The 24,887-nt window shown below is 42.4% G+C and overlaps 1 protein-coding gene across 5 annotated transcripts in view; it reads right to left on the bottom strand.

Moving 5' to 3' along the window:
• The window catches only part of SSUH2 (ssu-2 homolog), a 50,173-nt gene that overhangs the window by 8,370 nt on the left and 16,916 nt on the right, over positions 1-24,887 (bottom strand). For 3 of the 5 annotated variants that reach the window (XM_061551881.1, XM_061551882.1, XM_061551885.1), the window contains 7 exons: positions 17,738-17,851; positions 14,959-15,034; positions 9,114-9,243; positions 7,521-7,581; positions 6,709-6,833; positions 3,385-3,447; positions 1,660-1,742 (listed from right to left, as the gene is read on the bottom strand). In XM_061551881.1, the coding sequence (XP_061407865.1) occupies positions 1,660-1,742; positions 3,385-3,447; positions 6,709-6,833; positions 7,521-7,581; positions 9,114-9,243; positions 14,959-15,034; positions 17,738-17,851 (652 nt within the window). Of the gene's footprint in view, positions 1-1,659; positions 1,743-3,384; positions 3,448-6,708; positions 6,834-7,520; positions 7,582-9,113; positions 9,244-14,958; positions 15,035-17,737; positions 17,852-18,185; positions 18,437-24,086; positions 24,864-24,887 lie in introns of those variants that run through there. The other 2 variants (XM_061551883.1, XM_061551884.1) reach the window with 2 other exon arrangements.

Raw genomic sequence — 24,887 nt, 5'->3', positions numbered from 1 at the left:
TCTCTACTCCCCAACTTCACCAACAAACACTGACCAACGTTACGTATTATGAACTAACTCCCACGACCGCATGGCTTCATCCAGCAGTGGACTGACAAAAGTCCTGTACAATTACATCCATTGTCCATTCTAGATTCACATGTCCATGGAAGCCACCTGAATTTTTAATCACAGATGCTCAAGACGTTGTCTGCAGAAAGTGTCAAATGTACTATTCACTCATTTTTCCCCTGACAATGCAACCACAGTGGGAGAATCACAGAATGTAAATACAGAAAAAAGGCAGTGCTGCAATATATTTGAGGTCCGTGGCAACAGTGGTTTATAGATTGGCCGTACATCAAATGAATTTTGTGCAGCATCTGCACACAGAATGTTTTAAATCTTGTCAAGCCACCTGCTGTAAATTAACGCGTTGCAAAAACCCAAAGCGTTTTCATTTTTTAAGCCATGAGTTTCCATTTATCTTTTAACCTGGCCTCTAGCTGCAAAAAAAGTCTATGGCAAGAGGATGATCAAACAAATTCCCCTTTGCTGGCACCGATTACATCTGAAGCACATTCAGCCCATAAAATAGAAAAAAAACACACGCACAAAGTAAAGCCCTCTGCCAACAAAAAAACTTTGATGGGAAATCAGATTGTATAAATCATGAACAAATTTTACATTGGGCTTACAACAAAGATTTGGGTTCTACCTAAACATTACATTTAGTCATCATTATTCTACTGCCCTTTATCAACTGCTGGATGAAGCCTTGCCAACATCCTGTTAGTCACTGGGGTTATTGGACGATGCTTCACCACGGTGGTCAGTGCAGGTTGGTGAAGGAGGGGGCCCAGGACCAGTTCATATATTACTCAGCATTGATGTTAGCCGTGGCAATTAATTAAAATGAGGTATCTGGGATCATAGCGCAGTGTACTAACCCCTATCGGTATTATTATTCATTTAAACACGGCAGGCACACAGTCTCAAGACTCTTTGCAGTTATGTCCTATTTGTAAAGGTGACGTTTGGCCAATTCACCTTTGAGTATCTTTGTTTGTGAACTGCACTCCGAGGAAATAGCGAAGTGGACAAGAAAAGCATATAGATATGGTAACACAAAGTAGTGACCTCTCCAAAGCCACACCAGCAGTAAACAAATCCGCACATCTCATGGCAGATCTGCCCACTACATTTAAAGGCCAGCATGCGATTAACGGAACAGCGGCTGGACCACGAACAGCATAGCAGTAAACTGGTGAACTAAAAAAATCCGATGGAGGCATCAAATAGATTGAACGACACACAATAAGCGTGCATTGCACGTACAAAGGTCTCTTAGCCTTATCCAGACCATCGGCTCAGAAGAACTGAATACATTCCCATTATTTTGTCATTTAGACCACCAACTCACAGAGTTCAGAAAAGAGACCATGCCAACAGGCAGCAATGCAACAGATACAACCGTAGATCAGGTTTTGTCCTCAATAGGACTCATCAGCACAGTTCAGTTATCGTTCACTGCTGCCATGTGCCGCAGGGAGCTCCGTATATGGAGAGGACTTTAAAGCAATCCATTGTGAATCAACCGAAGCAAATACTGTGGACATCGACTCAAGCTAAGTTGCAATTCAGCAAGGCGTACACAAAGAAGTTGCGGGCAAGTCTCACCTTGTTAAGCCCTGCCCACTGCAATGGGTGCACATCTCATCTCCCATTCTGCGCCCACTCCCGTTGCAATGCCAGCAAGTCACCTTAAGAGAACACATTTTGTTTATTTCAACCACATGTGCTGAGGACTTAGGGAGAGGGGAAAAATGAGACCTTAAAGGCACCCAAAAAAAGTGTTGGAACTAATTTTGTTTTAGGCGATGTTATATAATTCCCAATGGCAACATAAAATAAAACACAAGTGTAATACACAAACCATTAAAACTGCCACAAGGTTAATTTTTATTTCTAAAAAAGATTTTGGATGGTATTGTTAGAATTTAGATTAATCAGTATTTAAAACAGGTCCTGTTTGTGAGCAAACATTTGCTTTTGGCTCATGTCAATATTTAATTAGCAAATATGTGCAGGCAAACCGAATCTAAATGGTGGCAAAGGAAACGAATCTAATTGATGTCTCTGCAGAGTTTAATAATTTGTGCCTCGACCTTCCTCCTCCCTGGTTATTTGATGACTGTCACATTGCAGGGTCACGATTCGACTCTTTTTAAATCCTTTATGTTAAGTTCGCTTGCTTGCTTGCGCGCTTACGACCGTACAAATCTTTCGGTGGGTTTTTATTTATTTAAATCCTTTATATTAAGTTTGCTTGCTTACTTGCTTGCGCGCTTACGACCGTGCAAATCTTTCGATCGTTTTTTAACCCACTTCCAGTGATCCAATCGAGCTGACATTTTCCACACAGACTCGTTGTGCGTGACAATAAATTTTCGTGAAAATTTTTTTGCAAAATGTTACACTTTTTAGGTAAAAAAAAATTAGATTTAATTACCAATTGCTTAATGCTGCCAGGCAATCATCTGACCCATAGGTGGTAGCCATCTCAAGCCAGAGGACGAGAGAACTCTAGCTGCCACGCATGTAAAGGATTTATAGTGAAAAACTTTGTTTTTACGGGTTAATTTTTTTTGTTAACACTGCCGAGTTTAACGGCCTCCCGTAGCTGCAGCGGTCAGCTGAACCCGCTCTATAAAGCATATGAATTGGAAAACACCGATTCTCACAAACGTTATACGATGCACGTATCGTTAGTGAAGAGATAGTCACATTCGACGTATGCTTCGAAATGCCTGTCGTGCCAATGTACAAAGACTGGAGTAATGATTTTAAGCGTAAACTCCAAAGTAAAACTCTAATGTATGCTTTATAAAAAATGTGCTTTGTTCCTTCACGCTAAACTATAAGTCAAATGTTAACAAAAATACTGAGAAAATAATTAACGTTAAGGAATGCCGGAGTAAATGCCCTTCTACAAATTCCAGAGAGAAAATTGCAAAATTTATAGTTAGTGTAAATCACACTTCGCTCACATCCATTTGAAAATAATAATCGTAGCCAATTAATGGGGAATGTAAATAGAACTAGATATATATACACACACACAAGCGTCTCAATGCAATGACTGTTCACATATTTTTCTAGATGTTTTTTTTTTTGTAAACGGAAGCAACGTATTCCATCACTATTATGAAATCCAAACACACCATATTTGTTCAAATACTTTTCTTCGTGCAACTTCAAATTGCGTTCACACATACTGCCTGATGGGCATCACAACTTAAAAATGCGATTTCCGCACATTTTTTTTCATAGATTTGTGGCCAAACCAAGAAATGCTAACAAATTGGGACAGATGAGAAGCTTAAGACCGAGCATGCAACTTACTCTTCCAAGGGCTGTACACTTTGAGCACGGCTTGCGTGCCATGCCAAGGCAGTCGTTGCAAGGCTGCAACGGAAGAAAACAAAGCGAGTCAGCGATGCTACAACCAAAACACAAAAACAAAGTCGATTGATGTGCGCATTCCCAAAGCGTTTCCTCAAACGTTTAGTCGAGTGGCGCGATGGTAGCTGGTGGCGTTATCCAAAGGAAACTGTGAGATGGTGTAGCACCTCCGATGTGTTTTTCGGTTGTACCGCGTGCTGTTCGGCACGATGTCCGACTGTATGAAGCACCTCACATGCTCTCTTGATTACATGAAGTTACTAGCTGCTGCTGCCAGTACAGAGGGCGCCACAGTGGCAAGATGTTAACTACCTCGCCTGGTATTCAGGAGGTTGTGGGTTCGATCCTGACCCTGATGCCTGTATAATTTGGAGTTTGCGTGTTCTCCCCGTGGTAGCGTGGATTTGTCTCCGGATCCTCCGGATTTCCCTCCACGTTTAGAAACATGCGAGAAGAGTATTTGGCTCCTATAAATTTCCACGTAATAAGCCACTTCGTTGGGCTATCATTTGTGGCCAGGTCGTTTCTGGTAAAATAAAAAAATAGTTTATATAATATGATGTAGGCCATCTAATGTTTATTTATTGTGTAGGGCTATGGTAGTCAATGTATTTATTAATTTATTATATGAAACGGCAGCAGCAAGAAACTTTATAGAATCAACGGAGAATGTGAGCTGCTTCCTTCAGTTTTCTGAAGCAGCTCCCGGCATGTGAAGCAAAACGTTGGACATCGTGTTGAACAGTGTGCGGTAAGATCCAAAATGCATCAGAGCGCTATGCAGCACAAGCGCAAAAACCTTTTAGATGTATATGGATATATACTGCATCTGGCATGAATGCATTTTAATCTTGACTTAAAGCTTTCGTAACTTGCAGGAATTCATGTTCTTTGGGTCTTTCGGTAAAGTCACGTAGATACGTGACTTTAGACACGTGACTTTACCGAAAGAACCAAACAATATGTATTTTAATCATTCCAGAGTTTTGCAAGATATACATTTTTAAAAATGTTAGAGGCACACATCTACTTCACAAAGAGAACTGAGAGGGGAGTAAAAGGAATTTGAAACACGCTGGGTGCCTATTTAAATAACAGCTCTTAACACTGACGTGATAAAAAAAAAAAACTGCTGACTAGGAACTCAGGAAAATCCTCATTATGTAGAGTTTGAGGCAAAAAAAAGAACTGGACACGTGTGTGTTTAAAACTGAGTTCACCAATGACAAACTTAAATTGCCTTCGCAGGGCTGACGGGCAGGAATGCCGTACAATATATGAAACAAATAAGTTAAGAGGAATTCACTGCTGAATGTTTTCAAGAACAAATTGGCCTATCTTAAATCATAAGCAAACGCACGATTTGGTGATTCTGCATTCTGGCAATGGTGCACAAGCAGACGCAACATAGAACTCACATTTATCAATAACATTGTGGCCTAAATGTATAGCATATGCATTTACATGTCTTTATACTTAAATTAAACAATGGAATGAACCAATATAAATATAAGTGCTATGAAGATGGACCATAAAATATAAATCTATTTTATTTATCAGGTAAAGCCCACTGAGTTTATTAGCTCTTTCTCAGAGGTGACCTGGCCACGCATGATAGCTCATGGAAGTGGCTTCTCTCATCATTATATGTCGTAATGTATAGTTGCAGACCTATGCCATTTTAAGGTTATAATCTCTTGTTCATCATGACGTCCTTTTTACTTTGATGTCTTAATAGCGTGACGGAGATCGCATGACGTGAGGGTTCTGCCTTTGTAGTGAGGGTTGTAAGTTGACGCCCAGGAGGGGGCGCCTCGACCCCCCATGTGGAATGACGTCAGCCGCTAATTATTATGAATGAGGGGGGGGGTCCATTTGGAGGATGTAACCTTATCATGATTATTAATGAGGGGGTCTGTTCGATGTGGAGTTACGTCACGAGCGTTGCACACAGACATTCTTGGCTCATTATAGTAGATAATAAATAATGGGGGTGTGTCCATTTGGAGGACGTCACCTGCTCATGAATATTAATGAGGGGGGCTGGTCAATGTGGAGTGACGTCCCGAGCGTTAAGGACAGACATTCCTGGGTGATTATAGTAGGTATGCTGGAATTATTTCCTACATCTTATAGGCTTGTTAAAGTGTTCCACTGTTTATCTGATAATATAAACCAAGAGTGAAATGCCACATTCCTGTGGTAGTAGATAATGTATTTTATAGATTCAGATACCCAGCGATATATCTGGTAATATATTATTATGCGAGTTTAAAATAAAACTCTTTTATTTATAAGAAAAATATCTGCATCTTAATCTCATTCCATGGCATCTTATTTAAGTTATAAATTCAGGTAGAAGTGTTCACACTCGCGAGCTATCCACTACGCAGATTAAATGCAATATCTTATAATGCATTATAATCCTATCTCTCCTTACACAGTCAAGCCACCATATGTTTTGTGTTTGGGGGGGGTTCACAAATCAGTGGTGATGTAACAAATAGTAAATCTTGTAACGTTTTCGCAAAGCTGCTGCCCCCGTATTATTCTGCATGCCACCCACAGCTGTATTTAGCGCTACGGTTGAAATTGAACAGGAATCCTAATCATTTGGCCGAAAATCAGTCACTTTTCTGCAAGAAAGCCTGTTTCGAATGAGACGTAGCACTTGTGGCTTGCGGCGGCGGAGGGGGCACAATCCAAGGGTATCTCATCCCCTGCCTGCCCCCCCCCCACCCTCCATTCCGCTTAGCGAAAATATAGAGAAATAAACAAAAACGACAATGTGTGTTTCCATATCCTCCCATCCCTTGTGCTCACAGGTTAAGCTGGTAAACGAGCGGCCGTATTGTGACAAGTGTTACACTGGCGATTTGCAAAGCAAAAACTATTTCGTCTCCGTTCCTGAGGAACAAAATGTGCCACCCGCAATCAAAGTAATGCAGCGCTTACTCCACGTGATAATTTACAGTGTCAACTAGTGTGACAAGCAGTGTCATGTGCTAAGCACACAAAAGTCACCCTTCCAGCGTGGTTCTATGAATTGTCACGACTTGGGGTTGTGGCTCAATTCGAGCATTAAGTATTGTTTTGTCTCATTTATACTATTCGTCTCAATTGGTCCGTCTTGATCATCGTTTACAGCCGTTTGTCAATCTACTCGTAAATTAAGCTCCTTCCCACACCATGCGAAATACTTTACCCATGCTGCTCATTCAGACATCAACTGATCGGCTAATAATACGTTTGAAATCCACCAACCCGAATAGAAGATGTGTTGGGAACAGGCACTTTTTTCTTGTCCGGAGTGAACATGCTCGGGGTATTGACCAAGATGTCCCACGGCAGAGGGGCTGGTTCATAATGGACAGCTTCCGACGGGTTCCCTGTATGCCATCAAAATGTTAATTACAACGACTAAAACTGAAATGTCATATATTACAAACACTTCATATTAGCCTTTTAATATCACAGTGAAAGAGACAGTGTAAATCAACACAAAGCTCTTCTTTTTGTTGACACAATAGCAAAGCTGTGTGTTCCGGACAAGCTGACACAAGTTTGAAGTTTCGTTATTAACGGCGCACTATGGTCCAGTGTGCCAATATAGCGCTCTCGTGATGTATGTACGATGAATTTATTCCGCACCGTACGTAGTCAACCGTGATAATCGTAGGTGCGATGCATTGCATTGACATTGGAAGGCAGTGACATCACCATATCCCTATTTTGTAGCTACGAAATAAAAGTATATTAATTATTTGGTTTATCTTCCTTTAGCACAAAGCCAACGTGAAACATCTGAAGGATGCGTAAACAAAAAAATAAGCTAACAGATGTATGACAATGTCTGAAAAGTTTGGCGAGTGCATCTCTGACATTTTCCAACTTTATAGGGTGTAAGTAAAAGCACAGATTGGATATAAAACACAACTCTGGTAAGCCTTAGGATGACATATTAAGAAAAAATAAATTTAGCATGCTGAGAGACGTATATAGAAAAATATATCCAAATGCATTTTTTTTATGCTTCATGAATTTTTTTACTAAACGATAAAAGTGAGTTACGGTACCGCTGAACGGCTCGTGTTCCCAGGCTGTGGTCCGCTCTTCGGTGAAAGTCTCCAGATGATACTACGCAAATAAAATAACACCAACAAGATATATAGATAGTTGTTCATGAACCGCATCTGAGTCGTGTAAACCCATTGAGATTTCCAGCAGCTATGATACTTTTAAAAGCTGCTTTGGTGTTTGAGAACGCTAAAATCTACATCGCGATGGGCCGATGGCCATATGGGTGCTTTAAAAAGTTTCTTTCAGTCACTTAACCGACCAACTTTTTAGAAAAATTGAGCGGGCTTGAGCAGGTGGGCAAGAATAACTACCAGGTGACAACCAAAGGAGAGAATGCACCCAAAAGGTGCATCCATCGTCAGAGATTAATCGATGAGACCGGCAAGTGCTCAGTGGATTGTTGCATCGCAAGATCGTGAGTGATGGCAACCCGCTTGGGGAGGCAGCCTTCATCCAGAAGTGGGATTGATTATGGCCAAAGATGATGAACCACTCGGTAAGAATGAGCGTACATTTTGGGGGGGAATTTGCATCTTGACGGAACAGCCGAAACACATCGCGCCTTGGCGATTTGCACCATCACTGGTAATGGAGATATTAGCACATTTTCACTCAAAAAAAATTGCATTTACTCCAAGTGTGATGAGAACTCAGAAGCTAAGCACGGCCGAGCTTGGCTAGTGCTTGGATGGGCGACCACCATGCACAGACAGGTCGTCATAGGTCTTGCGTGGTTACGCAGTGGGCAGCACAGGGCGGTATAGTAAAATCCATTGTTGTACTGTACGTCAATGCTCCCCACCTTCACTGACCTGCCCTGACTAGCAGCAGAGTATTAACAAAAAGGCTGTACATATACATTCAGTTCATCAATCAGTGCATGCAGGAGGAACAGAGACATGCGAGATTGTAAGGATGTTTTTTTTATTTATGGGCCGTTTGCTCAAATGCTTCAGAATCTCAAAGTGCCTCAGATCAGATATTATACAGGAAGGAACAACAGTTCCACACTGCCCACCAGGGATTATTTGTCTGTCTGTCTGTCGTGCATAGCCACGCCCTCGATTTGTATTTCATAGAGTGCTTCGGGCGGGCTCAGCACCACGTGACGCGCTGCCCCACGCAGCTTGCGCCGCGTGACACGGATCGCACGAATGCGCCGTCCAACCAAGTTCCTACCTGCCCACTCCGAAGGAACGTGTTCTCAACTGTCCCATCGCCCGACAGCCATGAAGCCAAGGGGACCCCAGTGGCAGCTCTCCTTATGGAGCATTTGGTGTGTGCAGCACCAGCTTGCAAATGGGTATAGTCTGCCAGGAAGGGGTGATGTTGATATGTGGTTTTCCCAATTTAAGTAATTTGTCGGTAGTTTTTCAAATTTGGCAAAGTTGGACCATGACGCCGGCACACACGGGCCAACTCTTTTTTCGAAGAACGTCAATGGCTTCTTTAACGTCCACCCGTTAATACTCCCGCATAATCGTCGACCTTGGAACTGCGAACCTCTGTGACAAGCGGCAAATGCGCTGCCACTCGTTAAGGAAGACCTGAACGTTATTTAGGACTGCTAGCGATGAAGGCGCGCTCACCCGGTAGGTGTTGTATGGGAGGAGCTCGGTGAAGACCATGCCATTCACAGGCTCCTTGCTGTAGCAGCACTTCGAAGAGACAAACTGCATCAGCGCCTCCTTTGCCTCCTCCTCGCTGATGGCCGGGATGCTGTGTGGTGACAAACATTGATTAATGGATATCAATCACGAGCAGAAAAACTGTGATTCAGAGGGCAGCCACCCCTCCCACTTCTCTTCCCTCTTCTCGACCCCTCTTATCTCTGTCACCTGTCCCACTCTTCCCCTCTGTCACCCACCCTTCCTGTATTAAAGACTAGCTGTACTACCCGGCTTCGCCCGGGACTTGTATCCACCACGGCCGGCCGCCTTTGTCTCCCCAGTGGCGATGTTAATACGCTACAGCAGTTACTCGTTTGAGGCAGAGTCGACCTAGGGGAGGTTCAAATAATCGTCACCGGTGGTGGCCGTGAGCGGGAATGGAACTGGGTTCGCCGGGTTGGTAGCGCAGCGTAGCGTTAAGCACTACACCCACCGTTCCTCACACACCCCACACGCACAGACACACACACAGACACACACAGACAGAGACACACACACACAGACAGCACGCTAACCACTACACTACCGCTCCCCACACACCACACACGCACACACACAGACACACACACAGACACACACACAGACACACACACACAGACACAGGCAGCACGCTAAGCACTACACTAACGTTCCCCCTACACAACACACGCGCGCGCGTCCATAGGTACACATACACGCGCTTGCTGCAGACACACACGACTTTCAGGGTGCGTACGGCAGTAAACGACTGAAATAATAAAGCGGCAATGCTGCGCAAGGAACTCCTTAGACCTGCAACACATTTGTGTAATGCGAGCGTAAACACACAAACACATACAAACACATACACAATACACACACACAAACATGCAGACACACAGACAGACACATAACACACATACATACACACACATACATACACAGAAACACATACACACACATACATAGACACACACATACATACACACAAACACATGCACACACGTACATACATACATACAGACACGCAGACATACACATAAAGACATAGAAAAAAACCCACATACATGCACACACACACACAAACACATACACATACATACAGACACACAGACATACACATAAACACATACACACATACACATGACCCGGCTTCGCCCGGGACTTGGATCCACGATGCCCGGCCGCCTTTGTCTCCCCAGTGACGATGTTCACACACGACAGCAGTTACGCGTTTGAGGCTGAGTGGACCTAGGGGAGGGCCAGGTCCGTTTCAAATAATCGTCAGCAGTGGTGGGCGTGAGTTGGAATCGAACTGGGGTCGCTCAAACAGCTTAATGACTATTTGTACAAAGAACATATAAAGAATCGATTCTAATAACCAGGCTACAGTCCACATTACAGACTGGCAGTACACGCAGTCAGCTTCATAAGCAGGCTAGAGTGTACATGATAGAGTGGCAGTACGCTCACCGAGATTAATAAGCAGGCTACAGTCTACATGATAGACTGGCAGTACGCTGACCCAGCTTAATGACTATTTGTACAGTGAACATTTAAGTAATCGATTGTTGGCGCGTTGGGTTTAAAAGTAATATTAATTGCACACATTGTGGTGGGGGTGGAGTGAAGAGTAGGAAAAACTTTGATGAATTTACCTCAGAGTGGCGTGGTGGGTGTGGAGGCCTAGTAGCGTGCAGAGCCTGCGGCCTAGCCAAAATTGTCCAGCCGGCAGAGGCAGGGTACGGGTGGCGTGCCTTCCCCCCCCCCCCCCCCTCAGCGCTCCAACAATACTGTGTAATGGCTATTATTTAATTATTTACGGAGCCTATGAAAGTGGCGAAGGCGTGGCTAGCCGTTGGCAGGGGCAACCGCCGTCCAATGAAACTGCAGCCCTTGGCGAAGGCGTCGCTAGCCGTTGCCAGGTCCAATGAAAGCGGCGAAGGCGTCGCTAGCCGTTGCCAGGGGTAACCGCCGTCCAATGAAAGTGCGTATGGTCCGAAATCCACACACACACACACAGACGGACAGACAGACATCTACGATTTTATATATATAGATACTTCCAGAATTGTCCTTCCTTCAGAGGTTAACTTCCTCTAATTTGTTTTCCCACTTCGTCTTGCATAAAATTATTGTGCACAAAGGAAACTTTTTATTGCTTCTCCTGGAAGATGTTTTAGTGGAGGTCTTCCTCTTCTTCCAGATGCCACTTGGCTAGATTTTAAAGTTAAGTTTTTTTTGTTCATGAGTTAATTGGCAAACTGGATTGTCGTTCATAAATAATAGACAATGAGTCATTAAATAATACATAAATGCCCTTTATTTATTCACTGATCGACAAAATACTTTTTCAGGAGGATCCCGCATTCCACACGATTGTTTGGCTTCTGGGAGGAAACTGGAATATATGGATAAAACCGTGCGTACTGCAACAGTGAAGCTCTACACTGCCATCTCTTGGTCAGAGTTTGGAAGTTGCGCATCTTTGTGCGATCCACCAACACTCACATCCAAAGTGCTAGACTGAACAGGTGTGTCCTACCATGCATTCTAAACACAGAGTATGTTGTTATAACATGAAGCCTTGGCTGGCAGGGTGTCACAGTGGAACCACTCGTGCCTCACGGCGATAAGGCCTTATACAGCAAGCGTGCTGTGACGGTTCCACCTGAAGACGGAAGCTTGTGTTGCCTCCGAAACGTCGTGATTTTTATTTTATTTTTATTTTACTTTTATTAATTTTTATTTTTTACCTACGTGACTTTACCAAAAAAACCCAAGAATATGAATCCTTGCAGTCACGAAAGCTTCAAATCTAGAAGCCTTAGGTTTAATTCCCAACTTAGGTGCCTTTGCTGCGTTTAGTTTACATGTTGCAAAGACTACTGGTCTAAATGACTGCATGGAGATCGCAAGATCATTTTACACCATGTATACATTAAGTATGCTCCATAAGATGCCACTGAATGTTCCTAATGCATGGTAATTATGAACTAAATATTTTAATAGGTTGATCTGGACCACTTTCACTAGCTGAGATAAGTTTGGCAATTATGTACACGATTGTATGCTAATTATATACAATTTGAATTTATAAAACGAATATATACAACAAAATCTTCAAGTACTAAATAATCCAGATTATCTAGTGCTTGCCTGTGACCATGCACTCGGTTTTGTGCAGCTTCTTGAGATGTGTGGCATGAATTCAAATAGTAAAATTGGACACTTTTTACTTATGTGTGGAGATCCAGTGCCCTCTGGCTGCAGAGAGCTAGAATGGCAATTGTGCTGCTCATGAATATATTTGTTGCCATAAAGACATCTTGGCACTTATGCACTTTGAAAATGAATGGCATATGATGGAGCAGCACTACGCTCAGGAATTATAGCCTTAAAATAGGGCACCACCATTCTTATTTACATACACTGCCTTATTACTAAAAATTACATAGTTCGTTTAAACCATGTGCTGCCCATCAACACACACAAAGTGTGCAAAGACAAATATCCCCTGTATAGCCTTGTAGACAGCCGAATCTTTTGCTATTTGCAAGCATGAGCAACTGCTAAGGAAGGCCCGAATGTGGGGGAGATGTGGCTTAGTAACAATGCCCAGTTGCCTTTGTCTCCCCAGAGCTGTACAAAGCACTCATTAACAGATAAGCCAACCCTACAGGAGGCCCTGCACCAGTTCAGATATCACGTGGCAAGCAAATATACTCAGGTCGACAGGTGCATATCGTAATGAGCTAACCATTGCGCCACTGGTCCAAAGACAAAGATCACCCCGTTTATCTGTTTGGGCAAGTGCTGTTAGCGAGCACCTATGAAGGCCAGTACGTCACACTAGGGGTGGTTGGTCAGGACCATGCCTTTGTCTCCTCGGCGGTGATGTTTACACACCGCACCAGGTACTCATTTGAGGCTGAATCGACCTAGGGGAGGTTCAGGACCAGTTCAGATAATCGTCACTGGCGTTGGCCGTGAGCGGGAATTGAACTCGGTTGGCCGGGTTTGTAGCGCAGCGCGGACCGTTGCACTACTGCTCCCCACTGATTCCTCCACACACAAGTATACATCATGGACTTCATCACACTCCTCTCCACCTGGGCCTCGCAAATGTCATACAGATCTTGTCTTAATTTATAAAGTGCCTTGACCAAGGCGCTGAATAAATAATTTGATATTTGTACAGCAAAAGTATGATGAGATGTGTTAATGAGAAGGATGGTCGTACATGAAGATGTTTTTCATGAAATAAACAATGATGGAAGAGACAATGAGTGGTTGATGAGTGAGTGAGTGAGTGTGATGAATGTGTAGGGAAGTTGGGAAAGGGGATGGTGGTGTTAATGATGGAGGGGGAAGAGGAGTTTGGGTAACGGAGGGAAAATTTGTCAGTTTTAAGGGAAGAACGAAAAATGGTCAGTGAAGCTGATTGTTTGACGTGTCGGGGCAGCTTGCTCCAGTGTAAGGGGGCCAGAAGCAAAAACGAATGGACTCGTGATTGGGCACAAGGAGGATGGGGAATTTGACAGGTATCTCGATCTCAGCATTTGCAATATTGCTGATTATTGTGCTGGACTGTGTAAATTGGGCTGTGTACGTATGTGTCCACCTTGTTCCCCCCCCCCCCTCCTCCCCTTGGTAGGTTCTATGCCTACTTAAGCCAATCACGATAATGAGTAGCTACAAATTTATGATAACCAACCTTGATTGCCTTGCCACAGCTGAAGCCTGTGAAGCATTAAATAAATACAATTTGGATTTACATTGTGCCTAAAGGCAACTGGATTTTAAAATGCTGCTGTTGTCGGCATTGTCCTTCTTGCATGTAGATGATGCTGCCGACAGGTCTCATGTCTTGCACGTGCATCTGTGTCTGCGTGGACCCATATGTGAATGGCAGCCTTTCCCACTTGTAGCTTGATGTTTGAAGGAACGTTGCCACGTTGAGATTTTAAATGTTCAAGAAGCTGGACAAAAGTTGAACGTGTGCTTTAGCGAACCCTCTGAAAAGGGGGGTATATAGATAATATACTTCATGACAAGGTGTGATTGAACAGAATTCGTAGAGAAGAGACAGTCAGCAATGGGTTAAGGTAAAAAAAGAGAAAGGCTTGAGCATGAACTTGAACTGGGGCAGGAAGTTCGTTGCATATATGACAGCAGGAGAGAATTCCAGACAGTGAGGGCAACGGCAGAGAAGGAGCGACATCCAAGCGAGTGAAGGCCGACTTCAGTGTTTTAATAGGAAGGTTTGGTTGCAGGATCAGAGAGCAAATTAAGGGGAGTAGAGTGATATTTGAGGGGAGAGATAGGCCAATCAGCTGTTGTGTCCACACTTATTGTCATACAATATATTAACATTTCAAGGAGAAGCCCTTTTTTAGAGCATATAGATAAATGAAAACAAGCAATGAACAGCCTTCATAAGCTGCCAAAATACATTGCCATTCCATCTGTGCGTTTTTTTTAATCACCGTTGCTAAGCACAGGTCCAAAGCAACAAACATTACTGCTGTTTCTTTATTATATTTCAACAGGAGCCCGGTACGGAGACGTGAGAGTGGGGATGGGTATAGAAAAGCCGTGGACCTCAGTCCCAAACACTACACATCTGGGTTTAAAGCGAGGGGGGGAGGTAATGTTTTTTGAGCTCAGCAAGGTTTTGAGAACTTAAAAAAAAACCTGATAGGAGGGAATTCCAAAGTCAAGAGGTGCAAGGGAAGAAGTAGGAACACAAAGTGTTTTGACCCGCGGTGCGGTAGTGTGCGTTGTCCTCTGGGAACTTAAATACCTGTAGGTCTGCGGAGGGCCATTGGGCCGTGGACCCGGCTGTGGCAACATCCCATCAGGTGGTGGCACATTGTGGTCTAGGAGAAAACAAGACAATAATAACACCATTCTCAGTTGTGTTCCTTCATTGGACCGGGTGACCGGGTAACAACACTTACCTGTGGAGTTCAGTCAAAGCAGGTCACGCACGTTGAACTTCTATCGTACCGTACGTAGCCAACAGTGTTAATCGGAGGTGCGTTGGAATGACAACATACTAAACACAAAAAGTAGTTCTAATGAAAAGTTTTAAATCTAGAACTTAAAAGTGCATAGCTCCAGCTGCTTCCTAATATCGTAAAGAAGGGCGTTCCAGACACCCGCTGAAGCGCATCTGCAAGCAGGTGATGCATTGTTTGATAGCCAGGCAAAAGCCATGCATGTGTACAGGATTTGTACATAAGCATGTACAAAAAATATATATAATGATAAAATAATAATAAATGAAAGATAACTCATTTAAATCACGACGTTTCGGAGGCAACACAAGCTTCCTTCATCCGGTGTAAAAAGGCACAGCAAAATAACTGTAGTGAGAAAATAACTGTAGAGAGAACAGTTATTTTTCTGTGCCTTTTTACACCTGATGAAGGAAGCTTGTGTTGCCTCCGAAACGTCGTGATTTAATTGATATATTTTCATTTATTATTATTTTAACTTTATTGTTTTTTATTCTTTTTTACCTACGTGACTTTACCGAAAAAACCTAAGAGTATGAATCCTTGCAGTCACGAAAGCTTCAAATCTAGAAGCATGTACAAGTCTTTTGTCATCCCTGCACTGTGTGGGTCATGGGGGTTGCTAGACCATAACTACACTATGCAGGGAAGTGGGGGTTGGTGAAGGCATGGAACGTAGATATGGCAGCATACAACCATGGATTTTGCTGCACTTCTCTCTTCTGCACACCACATTGTCACCCCCCGCCCGCCCCCACAGCCTATAACACCTGTTTAATACATAGTAGTCACACAGACAATCACTATCCAGGCTCAATTATGCTTAGCTTCTGAGACGTGATGAGATCAGACGCACACTCTGAGTTATTTGGTCATAGGCCAAAGCAGTTGGCTTTATCCAAAAAACTGGGTTTCGTGACATGCAAACAGTCCATCAAGGTGCTAAAAGTTTCGTGAAAGGAAAAATAAAAACATTGTGGATGTACACATATAGCCGTTTCACCGTGGCACAAGCTCTGCCATATGGGTTATACAAATGGCTGCGTCTGCACTTTCTCACAAGTGAACAAGCCTTGCAAACGCCGGTCGTCACAAACCCACCACAGTACAACTTTTCACATTCACCAATCTCTCCCATCGAAATGGCAATTGAGTCATTACATGAAGTACATGTTTTTATGGTTTACAATGGAAAATTTCCACGTGGAAGAGAAATATATTTGAATCAAACACATTTGTTATGTAATTTACTGCCCTTTTTAAATGTATTGTAATGTTTGTGTTATTATGATGTTAATGTATTTAATAGCCTATTTACGTATTTATTTAAGGCAACTTATTCCAAAGATAGGTTTTCGTAGGCCAATATCGTTATCCGTGAAATTTGATATTCACAAGCACTTCAGGAAGTTAGCCCGCATTGCGAACTGGCCATACTGTACTTCGCCATGCTGGTTAGTGCACGCTGGTGAAGCAGGAGTCAGGATTGGGAGGGGTGTTCAAGAAAAGTTTAGATATCACTCACCACTGGTGCTCGCCATGGCCAGGCCAGATTGTTTACGTTAATATATTCATAAATATTTATTAAACATGCTCGCTGAATTGTTTTACAGCATATATAATGTCAAAATTAATTTTTAAATATACCTAAACATATAGTTAAGATGATACCGTATACAACATTTCAATGGCCAATTTCAACGAGTGAAATGTAAAACGAGAAAATATTAACTATTTCACATTTGCTGATAACATTTTCATGATAGCAAACCAATAGAAATGAATTACAGGAAATGATAACATTACTCAAGAAGACTGAAAATATTTCTGTTGGGATCGACATACGAGGAAAACATGAAGATATGTTTATAGCTATATGTGTATGTTGAGCTTCTTTTGCATCGTACGTAGCCAACCATGCGAATCTGATGTGCACAGGCCACCCGAGCGCTTCTATGAATATTGCAACAATGACCACACCGCTATTTTAGAATACTCGGAAATGCCGTTACACTCAAGCGACCAGCAACAAATAGCACTGCTAAATTCTAGATTTGAAGCTTTCGTGACTGCAAGGATTCATACTCTTAGGTTTTTTCGGTAAAGTCACGTAGGTAAAAAATAAAATTAATATTAATAAAAGTAAAATAAAAATCACGACGTTTCGGAGGCAACACAAGCTTCCGTCTTCAGGTGGAACCGTCACAGCACGATAGCTGAACCGTCACAGCACGCTTGCTGTATCAAGTACTTGATACAGCAATCCTGCTGTGATGGTTCCACCTGAAGACGGAAGCTTGTGTTGCCTCCGAAACGTCGTGATTTTTATTTTACTTTTATTAATTTTATTTTTTACCTACGTGACTTTATCGAAAAAAACCTAAGAGTATAGCACTGCTAAAGTTGTCATAGACATATCTACCTTTCTTGTGGAACATTCTGTGGATGGGAGTGGCGAATACCAGAGTTTGGAAAGCCCCATCACGGACATGTCGAGGAAGCCATACAACAGCTCCATGCGCCGCCGTGTGGTTCTGAAGGGGAGCAGAGGCGGTGACTCACCAGGGCCCATGGGTGTCCCCTCGTAGCCGGGCATGTTTGGCGGGGGTGCCGACGGCGCCGAAGGCATGGATGGAAGAGCTCCCGCTTCTCCTCCTGTCATCGGGTCTTGCGAGCCTGCGATACGATCCGATACAACAACAAAAGCAAAGAGTCACCCGACTTCACAGCTAGCAGCAACTGCTGCAGTGCTCGGTGCCAGAAACTAAAATCTCTCGGCTGAGCAATTTAAGCTAGCGAGAAAGTTAAGAACCGATGTCCTACCCATTTACAAATGATAGAAATCTCATCAGATCCAGGAATAATGCAGGCCAGTGTGTGTCGACAACTAACAGATAAATTATATGTAAACAACACTTGTAAACAGCAGAGGACAGTGCAGAAAATGCCATTGTTAGCACGTCTATGCTTCCATGTTCAATGCTCACCGCCTTCACCAACTAGCACTGACCAGGATGGTGAAGTATGATCGAACAACCACCAGACCAGCATGGTGTAGGGAGGCCCTCGTCCAGCAGTGGATTGATGCAAGGGCAGTCCAAGTGCAAACATTATTTGTTTGGTTTTATTCACCACTTTACCATAAAGTGGTGTGTCATACAGAAGCGGGAATAAATGCAGGGGACATTTTAGTGCTTCTAACATTGGACAGCTTCAACATGGATATGAAACAAATATTACATTATAATGTTAAGTATCTAGCAACCATGTATGAACGTATATATCAATGTAATCTTTATAATTGTCTGCCAACTTATCATCACATGGGTTAATCAGTTATCAGCTTGTGCCCACTGATGAATGGTTTCCAAAGTAAGATGTCATTAATCTACAAGAAGCCAAAGTGATCTAAAGTGTTAAACATTGCACAGGATCAACAGGGTGTATGCTTAAAATAAATCCAGAATTGTGTACATATCTGCACATGCACACAGTTATAAATGTCACTCCAGTATTCAGCTTTACACATTCTGGCTCAAAATAAAGTTTCCACGAGCGTACAACATTCGAACTGCGCAGTCAGGAACAAAGTCGGGGAAGTGCTATCGAACACCACACTTGTTTCCTGTCGACTACAGCGTTGCTTCCATGGCGGCAGCTGTTCAACGCACGTTCCAATGCTCGCTCCCAAAGGTCAATCGAGTAACTTCACGCACAATACACTAGCCTTTCCCAACGTTCGGCCAGCAGGAGATCTCCACTGTGATGAATTACGGTTATTGCATACCTACTGGAGAGTTAATGTCTCATTGGGCTCTAGCAGGGCATGATGGAACATCGTTATAATATCCAGGGTTTTGAAGGCAAGAGTCGGTGGATAAACAGAACCCATACTCAGATGGGAGGTTACCACTATATGATTACATTGGTTCAATAGTGGTAACATTTGTGCCTCAGAGCAAGAAGGACATGGGTTCGATTCCCCACTCGGGAACCTTTGTGTGCAGAGTGTGTACTTCCCTGTTCTGCATGAGCTTCCACTGGATTCTCCAATTCCCTCCCATAAATAAAAAAAAGTACAATATAACTGTTATTGGCCAAACATCCCAATGATGAAAAAAAAATACCTGAAACTTACTCAAATACTGTAACAACGTTGCCCACTAATGAAAAAGGATTGTCCTGAAAAAATATTGAGAATCAGTGAGGCTTTTCTGGATAAACAAGTGGGGTTGGCGCATCCATTTTTGCAGGCATTTGCGTGTTACCCCTTAGTCGACAAATGTTTTCTCTGGATATACTGGATACCTCCCAAATTCAAACACTCCATTTAATAGACGGTGCCAAATATGCCAATGCAGGACCTTCCTGAAAAAAAGTATTTATCCTCAAGGCTTTGCTGGATAGATTACACACTCATAATATAGGCCGTGCTATAACATAGGTGCTCAAAGCAAGGAATTTCACATCGTTTACCAGGATAGGATAAAACTGTGCTGCTTATGTAGGCCTTGAATTTGCCTCGTACTATTTCTGCAAAACTTGGTCAAGTAACCTATATGGAGAGACAGATATATGCGAAGGAGACAAATAGTCTGCTTATCTGTTAAGATTCTCCACAAAAAACCTCATGATTATTTTGAGTTTTCTCGGATATAACTTTACATCAAACCAGGACCGATATATTTAAAGAAAGGGTCCCTGCCTATAACATATGGCCAGTTCACCAGTAATAACTCAAGGGAGCCTGACTGCTGATGATACATTGTGTCAAAACCCGTCCTAATTTTTTATCTAAATGCTATTCAAGCACTCCCAGAAGCCTGTGGGGCGTTTGGAATGTGTATAAAACGCTTTAATTTGTATGTGGAAACAAATATATACCTTTCTGTTATTCGTATTCTCCACAACAATGCTAATAATTGTATTCAGTTATATGTTTATGAAGCAAAACTCTTGCAGGATTTGAAAATAAGAGAGGCAGACATTCAGAAGAGGAACTTGTGGGCGGAAACTCTCTCAGCCGGGCAAGTCTCCCAGATTTAATAGGAGAGGATGCACTTTTCAGCTGTACTGTATAACCCATTGTGGCCACTGTTTCAGTACTGTACTGTTCTTTACAATGTGATCGTTAAACAGCCACTGTGAGCAGATTTGTTACGGCCACTATCATAATGTCAACAGCTTCTCGCGTATATATCACGTGTGCTTCTGGGAAGAAGTGTGTGTGTATATAGGGGGTGTAAAAGATGCATCGATTCATCAAACGATTTACATTGTCTTAATGCTCATCATACGTGCATCAAATAACACGTGTAAGAATTGATGTTTTAAAATTAATGTACATTTAGGCCGATGGATCGAACAAACGTGTAGAAACACACGGGGAAAACATGAGAGACAAAGTACAAAGGAGAGAGTGAAACATACGAACAGAACCAGGGGTATAAATAACAAAAATGTATCCAAGATCTGGGTTACAATCGCTGCACCCCTAAAAAAACTCATCTTTCTCTGCTTTCTCCTAACACGTCAAACTTGATGTTTACTCTCTCCATTGGGAGTTTCACAACTGATTATTTACAAGCCCATGTTGACACTATCGGGTGGAGTGGTGGCACAAAGGTTAGCGCATTGCACTTGTGACCCTGGCGATCCGAGTTCAATTCCTGGCCATGGGTTAACAGCGGTGGTGAGAAATATATGAACGGGCATTGCCCTCCCTTACCAGCCCACACTGACCGGCATGGTAAAGTATGGCCAAACAATTCTAGATTTGAAGCTTTCGTGACTGCAAGGATTCATATTCTTAGGTTTTTTCGGTAAAGTCACGTAAAAGTTAAATAAAATAAAAATCACGACGTTTCGGAGGCAACACAAGCTTCCGTCTTCAGGTGGTACCGTCACAGCCACGAAAGCTGTATCAAGTAAATGAGAGATTGCAGGAGCTACCAATCCGTTTATATAATGGTTGGAAAAGGTGGTGGGGCAAGGTCCGCATACTTTTTATTAATATTTTATTTTACTTTTTTATGTTTTTTACCTACGTGACTTTACCGAAAAAACCTAAGAATATAGCCAAACAACCCGCATGACGAAAAGGCATGGGGGAGGCCACCATCAAGCATCGGTGGACTGATCCACGGGGTTTTCACGACAATTATTTAATATAAACAAGTTCATTATTAGTCAGCGTAGACAAGGAAGAACATAGATGGGGCCTAGAAATCAGTTGTGAGTGTAAATGGCATATTAAGAGCTAAGCGCGCGGGTTGGTTGGTGTGTGCTCTAGAAATACAAAGAAGTCACACAAGCGATGAATGAAATCAGCATGGCGATCAGGTTGTATGAACTCAATGCATGCCTCAATAGGCGTTGCCCTCGCCAGAGACGTGGAGTTAACCCGACATGGGCTGTGACTGTCAGTGGGAGATGAGACTATCTCATACCTGTCAAACCATTATCATTGCCTACCTTATTACAGACAAATTCATACATTATTGGTCACCCCGTTGTCCTATAAATCTCACCGTTCATCCTACAAAGTCCCATCAGAAGGGAGAATCACAAACAAATATACAAAAAATAAAATACTATACAAAAACAGTTTTTTGTATTAAGTTTGATAACCGGTGTCAATGATGCTACTCATCATACTACTCGTCTGTGATCTTGCATGCTGTTGTTGCTTGCTTGATATGTGAACGCACACACTCACATACCTCTTTGGTTCTTTCGGTAAAGTCACGTATATAAAGATAAAATAATAAATTAATAATACATTTTATCTTTATACGTGACTTTACCGAAAGAACCAAAGAGTAATTCCTGCAGTCACGAATGCTCCAAATTAAGATACTCACATACCTGTCAAAGCCTTATCAGTGCCTGCCTTACTACCGACAAATTCAGACCTTATTGGTCACCCCGTGCCCCTATAAATCTCACCGTTCATCCTACAAAGTCCCATCAGAAGGGAGAATCACAAACAAATATACAAAAAATGAAATACTATACAAAAACTGTTTTTTGTATTAAGTTTGATAACCGGTGTCAATGATGCTACTCATCATACTACTCGTCTGTGCTCTTGCATGCTGCTGTTGCTTGCTTGATATGTGGACGCACACACTCACATACCTGTCAAAGCCTTATCAGTGCTCTACCTTACTTACAGACAAATTCAGACCTTATTGGTCACCCCGTGCCCCTATAAATATCACCGTTCATCCTACAAAGTCCCATCACAAGGGAGAATCACAAACAAATATACAAAAAATAAAATACTATACAAAACTGTTTTTTGTATTAAGTTTGATAACTGGTGTCAATAATGCTACTCATCATACTACTCGTCTGTGATCTTGCATGCTGCTGTTGCTTGCTTGATATGTGAACGCACACACTCACATACCTCTTTGGTTCTTTCGGTAAAGTCACGTATAAAGATAAAATAATAAATTAATAATACATTTTATCTTTATACGTGACTTTACCGAAAGAACCAAAGAGTAATTCCTGCAGTCACGAAAGCTCCAAATTAAGATACTCACATACCTGTCAAAGCCTTATCAGTGCCTGCCTTACTACAGACAAATTCAGACCTTATTGGTCACCCCGTGCCCCTATAAATCTCACCGTTCACCCTACAAAGTCCCATCACAAGGGAGAATCACAAACAAATATACAAAAAATAAAATACTATACAAAAACAGATTTTTGTATTAAGTTTGATCACCGGTGTCAATGATGCTACTCATCATACTACTCGTCTGTGATCTTGCATGCTGCTGCTGCTTGCTTGATATGTGGACGCACACACTCACATACCTGTCAAAGCCTTATCAGTGCCCTACCTTATTACAGACAAATTCAGACCTCATTGGTCACCCCGTGCCCTTATAACATCACATGGGAGAAACACAAATATACACACACACAAAATCTTGTTTTGCCCCTATTGAAACGGCTGTACGTCGTACAGACCTGAAAGTAAAATTCCCCTATACAAGAATACAGGGTGAACCGTATGGGTTTGACAGCTTTTCTACTTTGGCTCGGCTCTTCCACTGAACTGCACACGACTTACATTATCCTGCGTAGTATAGCAGCCAACATGCAAGTGAATACTTTATTAATTGGCCATTTGTTAATCGTAGCATTGTTATTGCAACATCATTGGCGGTGATTGCATGACGTTTATGAAAATAAAGTCGTTTTAGAGGCCTATGCTGGTCTGTCTGAGTAATTAAACATGTGAAGTGTGTTTAGCCTTCGAAAACGAAATAACAAACTTGTACATTTAGCGTCTATCTTTAAAACGGCTCACCCATCGGAAACCTGCAATACTCGCTATTTACTTAATGGCATCCTATGGTTCTTTAACATGCACAAACATGCAGAATAAAAAGATAAACAATATAACTTATACTGTAACGAGAGAACAGCAATACAGTATATATACGAATCGCTGCCTATGAATACGTCAAAGTACGTGCACTTATGAGAGTAACGCAACAAAATGAATAACATTTAATTAAATTGTAAGGCCACAATACGCGTTCAATACCATTAATATTATGAAATAAAACGGGTTGTTAAGACGTTCAGACACCAAATAGAAACCGTTATAAAATTGCCCAGTAAGTTTAAAACAAACACCGCCAACGTACACGGTTACAGTGCGTTCCGCATTGAATTCTAATAGCAAGACAAAGCAATGTAGCAACTTGTAAAAGCATCGTTGTTATTCTACAACATTATACGCACACACACACACGTTAAAGTACCCTGTCAAACAATTACACTGTTTTAGTGCAAGCGGCGGCCACGTTTTCAAATCACTTAGTCAATTGTACAATAAAATAACCAGCGTGGAGCATAAAGCAAGCAGCAACATCAACTTTCTCACCCATGAACGCCGGGTTCTCCATGTTTCGTTAAGTTTATTTCTCTTTCCCGAAGACGGCCGTGAAGACGTCCTTGAACAGTAATACTTGAAACAACAACAACCACCACCAACCCTAACAACGTACAGCCGAACTCCTCTCTTCCTCGAGGGAACACTAAAACAATTGCAATTGTTGAATTTGCCTTCCGTGTTGGAAGGTGCTTTTTTGGGGGGTTTCGTTATCTGCTCAACAACAGCCACAAAGTCACCACCAGAGGTCCCCCAATACCAGCAGCACCACCAGCCCCCCACTTCATTTCTCGCCGGGCCCGGGGCTCTTTACTCTCTTAGAGCAGAAGCCCAAAGCCACTTCCTTTCGCGATGTTAACTTCTAAATGTTTTTATATAAATGTGTGTGTGTGTGGAATGAGGAACTTAAAGTTTTAACGTGAGCCGGTGGTCATCACCCACGCCTTCTCGTTTTCCCGCTGTTGTCGTTGTTGTTGTTGTTTTAACACAAGCCCCGATAATTTGGCGTTTCTCTTTACAAGCAAATGTTACCAGAGCGCAATGTGTTGCTTTCTTTATTTCTTTTAAAAATCTACATAAACTACTTGCAATGGGGGGGTGCACGCAACTGCGGTTTAAATCGGTGCGGTCTGCACTCGGGGAGTTTGACGCAATATCGACGACGACGATGATGGTGATGATGGTGATGAAATCCAGTCAACGTCGCGTTTCCTTCACAGATTAAGTCATATCTCGAGAACACATTACGTGCTCATTACGGAATCCCCTTGTGAAACACACAGGCGGCTTGAT

This window comes from Lethenteron reissneri, chromosome 15, assembly GCF_015708825.2.
Source record: "Lethenteron reissneri isolate LAM-NWPU_2019-01 chromosome 15, ASM1570882v1, whole genome shotgun sequence".
Taxonomy (NCBI): Eukaryota; Metazoa; Chordata; class Hyperoartia; order Petromyzontiformes; family Petromyzontidae; genus Lethenteron; species Lethenteron reissneri.
The sequence above is the reverse complement of the archived record's forward strand: the minus strand, read 5'-3'. Positions and strand labels throughout refer to the sequence as shown.